At 37.8% G+C, this 10,714-nt stretch overlaps 2 protein-coding genes across 2 annotated transcripts in view; one reads left to right on the forward strand and one right to left on the reverse strand.

Moving 5' to 3' along the window:
* The window catches only part of DEPDC4 (DEP domain containing 4), an 11,176-nt gene extending 8,382 nt beyond the window's left edge, over positions 1–2,794 (reverse strand). Inside the window, exons 1-3 of the mRNA XM_072401095.1 lie at positions 2,671–2,794; positions 1,681–2,071; positions 296–444 (exon numbers count right to left, since the gene is read on the reverse strand). Of these exons, the coding sequence (XP_072257196.1) occupies positions 296–444; positions 1,681–2,071; positions 2,671–2,761 (631 nt within the window). The 5' untranslated portion in view covers positions 2,762–2,794. The remainder of the gene's footprint in view (positions 1–295; positions 445–1,680; positions 2,072–2,670) is intronic.
* Positions 2,795–6,639: 3,845 nt separating this feature from the next.
* Positions 6,640–10,714, forward strand: part of SCYL2 (SCY1 like pseudokinase 2) — a gene marked incomplete at its 5' end in the record, with an annotated part of 17,647 nt that continues 13,572 nt past the window's right edge. The window contains 4 exon segments of the mRNA XM_072399005.1: positions 6,640–6,797; positions 7,583–7,727; positions 8,594–8,743; positions 9,894–10,115. Of these exon segments, the coding sequence (XP_072255106.1) occupies positions 6,640–6,797; positions 7,583–7,727; positions 8,594–8,743; positions 9,894–10,115 (675 nt within the window).

Below are 10,714 nucleotides of genomic sequence, written 5' to 3' on the forward strand. Positions count from 1 at the left end.
CATGAAATGTATTTCTCTTGATCAGGAATATAAATATGTACAGGATATATGTTTGCACACAGATATAATAAAATTACTTCTACACACAGCAAAATAAAATTTGCAGCAACTTGGCTACTTCCAGTATACAGATCATCCTTACCAGTATTAGGGTTCTTATTTTTTTTTTTGTACTTCTTACAAAAATGATCAATTGACAAATGCTACCAAAGTTACTTTGGTAATGTGTTCCTTGATTTACTGTAAACTTCAGTTTCATAAACTATTATCCAACACATTCTCCCACCTGTCTTACCTTTCTGTGACAGGACACTTGTTTGTTTAGTGGGGTCGGAGGTCATATGTGCATTAGGGTGCTCACAAATGCAGTGAAGCAGTTGATTTAGCTTCTCGTTTGCAGAGTCCAGGGCTGATGGGTTACATATTGTTACAACATGGCCAGTCCTTTATCAAAAATATAAAAAAAGTTATATGCATATATCGGTATATTTATTATAACTGCCTAATACATTTCCTGTGTCCAGTGGCAAGCTATTAAAGTAATGAACAACCATCCAGTAAATAAATGTTTTTACTACTTGGAGAACTTTATACTTGTAACCCCATGTTATAAAGACATGCATTGTATGACAAAGGTGTACAAGAAAATTCTATTATCACCTACAGTGTTGAACACAGAATTATCTTTAAGCTGGGTGGTAGCCCCTGTATTTTGGACCAACTCTCCAGTAACCACCCAAAACAGCCTGGTGGTTACTGAAAAGTGCCGGTTGGTGCACCCACCTAAAAGGGGCTGGGGAGAACACTGACCTAGTTTTATGCATAACAAGTATTTGTTTCTCAAGAATCCCTTCTCAGCAATGCAGCTTTCTGCTGAAAGTGTAAAAGGAGCTTTACTGACCAAAACAATTTGTTAGGTGCTGGGGTCATGCCCAAAATAAACAGGAAATGCTATGGTTTTGCAATTTTAGCCACCTGCATCTCTAATTATTGTTTTGACATGCAGCTGGAACTGGTGTCAGCCTCTGATTATTTGGTATTTTATAATATTCTTAGTTTAAAATTGCCATTATTTTCATGGCTTATGTTCACTTCACATGAGGGTCATATCCAGGGGTAACATGAAGAATCTACCTACACAGGTCTCAAAGTGGAACTAAACTAAAAACTTCTTCCTTGGTCTTCTTGGCACGTCACTCGATCTCACACTGCGCAGGTGCGAAATAGGGTGATGTGGCCCACTGTAAAGGGGATCAGCATCTCTTTCCCTTAATAGAATAAATGCCCTTTCTGCACATGTCTGAGATTAGAGCATGCGCAGAAGGAGCACCCAGAGCCTCTCAGGATGCATGCCTAGGCAATCAAGACTAAATGGGGAGGTGCTGCAAAAAAAAAAAAACAACAAAAACAAAGGGTGTTGCACTTAAAAACATTAATAACATTTCCCCTTTACATATAAGTTTACCCTTTTATGTAAGGTGAAAATGTTAAGTTTAGGTACACTTTAAACCTAAATCCTAAGGGGATATAATAAACTATGATTAATGGGTTTTTAGGTAGACCTACACTTTAAAAGTTGATTCAAAGAAAGTATCCATAAAAAATGTATTTGGAAAAAACCAGCACATGGGGATCCTGAAAAACTTAGGAACCCAATATAGAAAAAAAAAAATTCCTCACCTAGATTGTCGCCTTTCCTTTCCAAGGCTCTTGTCTTCTGCAGAGTAGGCTGTGCTTCCCTTGGACTCTACAAATCGATATAAGTGACTATTGCTGTCCTCAAAGACAAGATCAGCTTCAGTCTTAAAAAGCTTTGAACCGACAGGCTCAAATATTTTGTGATCCATGAGTGCCTGGCACAGCTGTACACCTTTAGTCCGAGAAATATCATAACTGCTCAAATACATATTCTGCATGAGATGACACAAGACGACGTCCACAGCATCAGATCCAATAAAACAGTTTGGGTAAGTCCGGAGGTGCTGACGTCTGCTCTTCACTTCCACTTGGGTTTTCAGGGCGTGAATGATACTGTTCCACAAACGGGTTGCCTGGAAAGGTCCTGTGTAGCCTGCTCAGACAACAGAATGACAAATCTACTTGTAGATGAATTCATCAGACAGAATTAAATACACATTATATATACTGGAACTGTTTTATCTGCCAATAAATTTGTCAGCAAAGTATAGACAGGTCAAGTTACTTTTCTTAACACGATAACCAATGTGCACTCAGCCTATGAATGGCCAACAAAGAAGCAGCAACACACTGATAGGGTCATCATTCTGCTCTCTTCTACCATTGGGCTAGCAGCATGATATAAAGTAGTAAATAGGGTCAGGGTGCTGCTTCTCCATCCACCAGTCTATGCACTGTTGTCTTTTACATTACTGGTTACACATTGCCATCTTCCTTTGATGTCCAATCAAGGAGTGGGAAAGTTTACATAAGTGTAAAATATACTTTTTATGCAATGTCCTCTCTTAACCTTGCATGATATCCATAAAACAATAAATCTGATCAGAGTTATCATATGTTCAGCAGTCATGTGATGTACGGTAGATTTGGAAGCAAGTCAAACACAAGACAGTTCTAGTGGCTGCAGCTCAGTAGGACCAGTCATAACAATCTCATATGGCGATGTAATGGATACACATGTCATGATTTTACCTCTCCTGCGGGCTCTGAGCTCCCCCATACTGCGGATTCTTCGGAACCTCGGATTGGGAGTCAAATCTGCCGCCATCCCACCTGCACTCATCACCTGCTCATAGGAGCAATCATGTGATACAGTATTATCCAATCAGAATGTACGGACGGAGAGCTACGTTGGCAACACACGGCGGCCATGTTGGAATCTGGCAAGTGTCAATCACTGAATGACTGCTTAAAGTATTTATTGAAAAAAAAAAAAAACATACAATTAACAAAAAAATAAAAATCTTATCTACTTTTCTTTTATTATGAACATGACCTTTAGCTACTATTGACTCCACAGTTGTTTTTAATTTAATCTCAGAAAGTTGTCAAATATTTTCAAGGGTTGTGGGAATAGTAAGTATACTTCTGCTGAACTTGACTTTTGCTAAAGTCAGAATTTATTTATTTTTTTATTATTATTTTACTGTAGACGTTAGAACGGACGTGATGCAATTGTTTGTCCGCTCAATGACAGGCAACACTAGATGGCGTGTTTTCTGCTTTACTATGGCTTCATTTCTGGAGCCATGTTGTTGTCGTCTGCCCGGCCTTTATTAAATGGTGGACTTCAGAAACATGGCGCTCTCTTCATATTATTCAAGGAAGGTGTTGTAGACACATTTTACAATAGCGCTTTATACTTATTGTACTTCTAGTGCTCAGATTCTGTGGTCAGCTGCTGGGAGATGTGGAGCCGCCTGGAAAAGGGAAGAAGTGCCTCGGCCTGACAGGTGAAGCGTATCACCGTATGTCATTTACCGGACCGCGGCTTCCCATACACTGACAGCTGGGGACAGGTAGGCACCGCCAGGTCTTTCTGGTGTCGGAGCAGAGGGGACTCGGCATGGTGAGGGGATTCAGCACAAACATATGGAGGATGGGCTCCTGTCAGATGAAAGTGTCTGTATGGGGCACACTGGGGGCCAGCTGGGCCTCATATCCTGGCCTAGGCTCCCAGTACCCGGAAATGGCACCGACCACCTGTGTCATACAGGTACATTACACGTGTAATCCACCTATGAATAGAAAGGGGGCGTCCTAAGGTGTTATTTACTGGGAGAAGGGCTACCTGTGTCTCATTTCTGGGACAATATGAATCCATGTAGTGTATGTTGTGTATATGACATATTGATGTTATGTCTTATCTGTGTACGTATTGAGCTTTTATTAAATACCCCATGTCACATCAGAGACCACATCCCAGCGGCTTCCCCTATATTAGATGGAGCTGAATGAAATGTATGTGTGGTCATGAGTGTCGCTTCTATCCAACGCCTCTAGATGTGTCCAATAATGGGAATTGTGCTTCCATCACACCGGCCATGGAGGATGGGGCATCACACCTAGGACTCTATAATGGCAGCAGTGACCTCGGCTCCAGGGTTCACTCTCTGGAGAGGTTGGGGTTCATCTTTTATTCAAAGGGTTTTCTGTTTACCCCCCTCTAGTGGTCTAATTCTCTCCATTACTTTTTTTTTTGCAATGAAAATTATTTTACATTGTAGGCCTATAATTCTTAGGCATAATGCACCGAAATATGTCCAATATTTATTATATTTATTAATAAACTTTAGATTAAAAAAAACAAAAATCTGTAAAAAAAATAAAAATAGTGAAATTTGTAATATAACAGTACAGTAGCATTATTATTATTATACAGTATTTATATAGCGCCATCATATTACGCAGCGCTGTACAAAGTCCATAGTCATGTCACTAACTGTCCCTCAAAGGAGCTCACAATCTAATGTCCCTATCATAGTCATATGTCATTAATGTGGTCTAAGGTCAATTGTTAGGGAGAAGCCAATTAACCTCACTGCATGTTTTTGGGATGTGGGAGGAAACCGGTGTACCCGGAGGAAACCCACGCAGACACGGGGAGAACCTGCAAACTCCATGCAGATAATGTCCTGCATGTATAATATATAATATAATTATATATTTATTATATACAGCTAGGGGGTTAAAATAACACCTGATGATTTTGGCACTATCTGTTATGGGATGACAGCTTGCTATGCCTGATTCTTAATTGTTCTCCTGTGTTGTCACCCGTGCTTCCAATAGACTACGAGCCACCAATACATATTCAGTGTTCTCCCCAGAGCAGATGCACCATCCGGCACTATTCAGTACACACCTGGCTGTTTTTAGGTGGTTACTGGAAAGATAGATCACAATACAGGGGCCGCCGCCTGCCTACAACTTCTTCCAACCCAGCTTACAAAATGAATCCTGGGGAGAATACTGATATTGTACAGGAATGGTAAAGGTATAGTCATCCTTTGATCATCTATAATTACACCCTGAGAAATGACACAAAGCTGCAGATTAGGTTCACAGACAGAGTCCAGTGGGTGCAGCAAATCTGCAGCTCCTAGATTGCAAAAATGATAATCAAAAAATGATAGTCTTTTATGTAAACATGCCTATTACTGATACTGATTCTGATGTTGTAGCAAACATAATGTCATTCACGTTAGAGCTTTTGTCTTTTTTAAGAAACCCTTTAATAAAGCCTTTATCTAGTTCTTGGCCTTTCAAAAAAAAGTGCCTTGTAAAACATTTTTATTGAAATCATTTTTAGATTTTGAGTTTTGGGGCTACATTCGTTGATTTTTTTTTCAGTGAACCTCTTTATTTTTTAGGTGATTTATTGCTGGTGGAAGTTGCTGTGGAGTTTCTTACCTATAATAATTTGTAGTTTGGTGAGAGTTTGAGAGTAGCTGCAGATTCACCTTTATGGCCTAACTGCAGATCACAGTCTAAGCTATAGCAAGAAATCACTTCTTAGTAATAAATCCCCAGCAATTATAACACTTACATCGCTGGTTTCGAAAGTGATGGTGTTGTGATTTGTAACAGAGAGAAGTCACTGCTGCCAGGTTATCTGACCAGCCCGTACCTGACATGCATGTTTCCATTTATTACACTTTTTTGAAAATGAGACATCCTGGTATAGTTTATGTAATAAGAAAAACCTATATTTTCTACATATTTATGTTTGTAGCTAAACTAGAGCGTTGATCACTATAATACTATATATTGGTGCTAAATGCTGATTTTCTGCAAACTTCTTATAGATACATAACTTAATTGAGATGAAAGCAATGGATTTCCTTCCATCTCATTTACCCAGAAGGAAATACCTGCCTTTGGTTTGCTTCCATGTAGGAGCAGGAGAAGCTATAACTTGTTAAAGTAATAGCTTGGCCGTGGAATGTGCTGGTAGAGCGGAAACCTGAAAGCGAACCTGTGGAAAAGGAAATTCACTTTAGGATAGCCATACCCTTTGTATAGCCACTTTCAGATTTACAAACATCTTTACAATTCACGGACCCTATTTGATATCAACAGGGTTTATGAAGTCTCACCAACCCCCTACTTGATGCATGGCCACAGCCCCAATTTTTAGACTAAAAATAGAGATTCCAGGGATTAGCTCAATAAATAGGACTTTCAAAGCCAGTATTAATAGATTATAACCGTATAAACTGTAATATATATATATATATATATATATGATCTATTATTACTGACCTTGAAAGTCCTATTTATTGAGCTAATCCCTCAAATCTCCATTTTTAGTCTTATTGGATATCAGTTAAATTTATTTCTAGGAGTGTTATTGAAGAATCATATTGTAACATGTGAGCCTAAATGTAGGCTATACCTCTTGGCAAACCTAAAAGAAATATTAAAGATATATTCGATGAAAATGCTATTTTAAAGCTGAACTCTATCTTCAACTACACTTGCAATATGTCCTGTGCGGAAAGTGATTATTCTCGTTTTCCATGCACATTGAAACTACCGCACATCTATCATTAATATCCCTCATCATTTCCTGCCTGATGGACTACTAAGATTATCCCATCTATCTGTCTCTCTATCCACAATAATTGTATTCATGGAGTTGGTGTTCCTTTTGTACAGGAGGTTGCTGTTTTTGTGTTTGACAAGAAGCTAATTGACAAGTATCAGAAGTACGAAAAGGATCAAATCATAGATTCTCTAAAACGGGGAGTTCAGCAATTAACACGTCTCCGCCACCCACGGTTACTTACTGTACAACATCCTCTTGAGGAATCAAGGTAATACCACATTGAACATATTCAACTGTAAAATCACATGCAGCCTGATTTATTTTGGGCTATTCGGAGGCTCTGTTATTTTAAAGGTGTTTTACCACATTTCAATGCCTGCTGTCACCAAATAAAATAATAATAAAACATGCTTATACAGGGCAGAACTACAGATTTGCTTTATTTCTTCTGTTCACTCCCAGCAGTGCACACTCATATTTAACTTACCCCCTGGACCAACTTTATACTCCAGAATTGCACAGGGCTCCCATTCTCTGCTAGCAGTGGGGTAGGATAGTAAATATATTCTGATAAGGCGGCGGTTTTAGAGCAAGCCAGTTTGTTTCAGCTAGAGGCTCAATGGTTTCAAAGGGCTACTGTAGATTTGCAACAACAGTGCTTCCTTTCAAAAAAAAATTTTTTTCCTGGATACTGAGCAGCTTTGCAAATATAACATATTACGACAGCCTTAGTTTTTACTTGCACTTTTAAAAGTAGTTCTCACATCCCCAGATAAATGCAAGCATTATTCTGTTTATAAATAAGAGGAAGGGAAGGTAGCTGTTTATAGGCATGATATTTCAGTGCCTTCCTTACCAGGAATCATAAACGGTGATTTCTGTGCTTTAATAATCTAACGTATAATGTATAAAGATTACAAGCTGACCCCGATATGTTTACTTTTAGTACTGTGCACTGATATGTCGTGTATTCAGGAAATCATTGGATAACTTTCAATAGGTTTTCACGATACTTGCAGTGTACTAACTAGGATTAATGATTCTTCCATACAGGGATTGCCTAGCATTTTGCACAGAACCTGTTTTTGCAAGCTTAGCCAATGTTCTTGGTAGTTGGGACAACCTTCCATCCCCTCTCCCTGCTGACATAAAAGATCATAAGCTCTATGATGTTGAAACAAAATATGGTTTACTCCAGGTAAGAATATTTTATGTTCTTGATGACCATCATTAAAAAAGTATGTAATATCAGAATTACATTCAGCAACAAAACAATATTGTGAATATTTTTTTTCTTTCTTTCCATAAGAGATATGTAACACTTACCCAAACCTAGCTTACTCTGCAATAAACACGCCCCTCCCCTACATTTCTGACAATGTTCTCTCATTTATACAGGGGGTATGCACTCACCCCTAGGGTAAGTTTAGGGTTGGGTCAACACAGGGCTAAGAGTTTCAAGCAGATTACAGGTTTAGGGTTAAACAGGTTTGTTGTTGATTTATATTTGACAGTTGTGTGTGTATAGTTACATTTAAAGTATATCCAAAGCCAAATTTGTTTTGTTTTAACTATTTGCAGTGCGATTAGAAGCTGTTCCTGTTTTTTAGCACTGCCTGTGTCCCTGGTAGGGAGATTTAATCTGTCAATTTGTCCTGAAGGCCACTCGCACCAGGATAGAAAATGAAGAGAAATCCAAAATTTTACAATAGATGCTAAAACAGAAAGGAGGGTATCATCTGTGGGTGCACATGTTTCAGTGATGGCTGTCTAAAATAAAAAAACAAAAAAACAAACAAAAAAAAAACTTTTATTTTAATGAAACATCAGTTCTGAAATTGAATGTGTAGGATGTGTTTACTCAAAAGACGCAGATGGAAAACAAAGAATAGTCAGGGATTTTATGCAAACAAATGACTGATGAGGTACACAGTACTTTAGTTGTACAGGCTCTGAACTGAACCACATAACCCAATACAATGACATATATACAGTAATAATGTGCTGCTGCAGCAGGTGTTTTTTTTGTAACGTCCTATAATTATTACCTACTTTTACTTGTAGGTATCTGAAGGCTTGTCATTTTTACATAGTAGTGTGAAGATGATCCATGGTAATCTTTCCACAGAAAATATTATTATAAACAAAAGTGGAGCCTGGAAAATAATGGGTTTTGACTTCTGCAATCCAGCTGTAAATCCAACAGAGCAAGAGGTAATTTTCCCAAGTTAGATGGATATAAAAGGTTTTGTTTTTTATTTTTGTTTTCTTTTTATGCTGCACATTTTGTACATCCTACTCACAGGAGTTTCAGAAAATTTCTGTGTACGGATCTTCTTTTCTGGTATTAGATGAGAGCATTTGGTTTGGTGAGACATCATACAGCCTTAATGGTGGGGAAAATCCATAAAATCTAGTGCATGTCGCTAATCTGCTGACCTGACTTTAGTTCATGCACCTGTAAACTCGTATGTCAAGGCAAATTAAAATAAAAATATATTTTGCACATTTCTAGAGTTACATACACATCATCCCATTTTGTGTTAATTTCTTTAAACACATCCAAAATTTATAATTTAAAGTCGCATTTTTCTACAGGTCACCCAATAAAACAATGACTCATTCTGCCACCTAGTGGCCAGTTGTAAAAAGTGCACAACAAGTGTTGTCATTCATAGACTGCAGGTGGATTAAGTTGCAGCAGCCTGGCACCGTGATGATGTCAGGGCCAGGAGAGAGCAGTGCAGACTGGTAGAGAGCCTGCAACACCCCCGGAATTTTGAAGCTGTAGCACCATCATTGACAAAGGAAAAGTAGTGAAGGCAATATCAGCACCTGCTAATTTCAAGCATTTTATATATGTGACCAGCTTGAAAAGTGTTAAAGACAGAATTCTTTAACACTGTTTTTATTTAATCAGTTATGTTCCAGCGTATTTTTTCAATTTTAGCTACAGACCTGTTAAAGCTGGTGTTACCTTTGATATAGAAAAGAGACAATATATTGTTTCGGGACAAACAAAGCTTTCTGTTGGTTGTTTAATCAACATTTATTTTGTAAGAAAAAAAGACTGCATATCCTTTAGCATTTAAAAGCAAGCACACTAAAGACTTATATATCACCATTGATGCCTTTCAGCTGTTAAAAGGTTTCACAATTCTCTTTGCTGGATTCTGCTTAGGAATAAGTGATCTATTGAAGATAAGTGACTCCATTGGCTAAGTTAGGATATTACCTTTCTTAGTCTTTACCCAAATGTTGGCGGTCTCTTGATTTTTTTACAATCTTTATACAGACAAAGACATAAACCTAACCTATGTCAGTGAAGATTAAATGTTTTATATAATTTTGTTTATTTTTCCAGACCAAGTTCTTGTGTAAAGAATGGGATCCTAACTTACCGCCATTGTGTTTACCTAATCCAGAGTATTTGGCACCAGAATACATACTGTCAGTAAGCTGTGACCCTGCCAGTGACATGTACTCTCTTGGCATTGTTGCACATGCAGTATATAATAAAGGCAAAGCCATCTTTGAAATCAACAAACAAGACATTTACAAAAGCTTTAGCAGACAACTGGACCAGGTACATCCTGCCTTACTTACACCTATACTTTTTACTCATATATTGCTTTCATTTTGATATTAGAAACACATTGTACTATTTTGTTTATAAAGAGAAGCATTACAAACAAGGTGTAAAAGCACCCCACACAGTATATTTATATATTGCTTTCATATTATAGTGATCATAAATTAGGGGAGCCTTACACCATCAACATGCTCATAATTGCAGCTCAACACTTTTTCTAGCTCTTAGGCTTAGTTCACAAGGACTATTTCCCCGGCATTTACCCTGTGCGTTTAAACACCCATATTTGAAATTCCCAGTAATTCCAAAAGGCCAGTCCACACCAAAGCATTTTCTTGATGAGCTGTAAAGAAAACACATTCTTCAGCGTTTTTTGAAAGAGTGAAAAAAGCCATTACCTTGAATGATTGTTTTAGGGCATTTGTGATCCTGTATTGTTAATCTTCTTTGTCATATATATCTTGGTTTAAAACAATTTCATAAATGCTTAAAAATGCACACAAAAGCTGTAAGGGTGTTTGAAAAAGTTTAAAATTAAAGTCAGTGTAAACTGTGCCTTGGGCTTCTTCATCATGAGATTGAGTGAAACTATT

This window comes from Pyxicephalus adspersus, chromosome 2, assembly GCF_032062135.1.
Source record: "Pyxicephalus adspersus chromosome 2, UCB_Pads_2.0, whole genome shotgun sequence".
In the NCBI taxonomy this organism is placed as follows: Eukaryota; Metazoa; Chordata; class Amphibia; order Anura; family Pyxicephalidae; genus Pyxicephalus; species Pyxicephalus adspersus.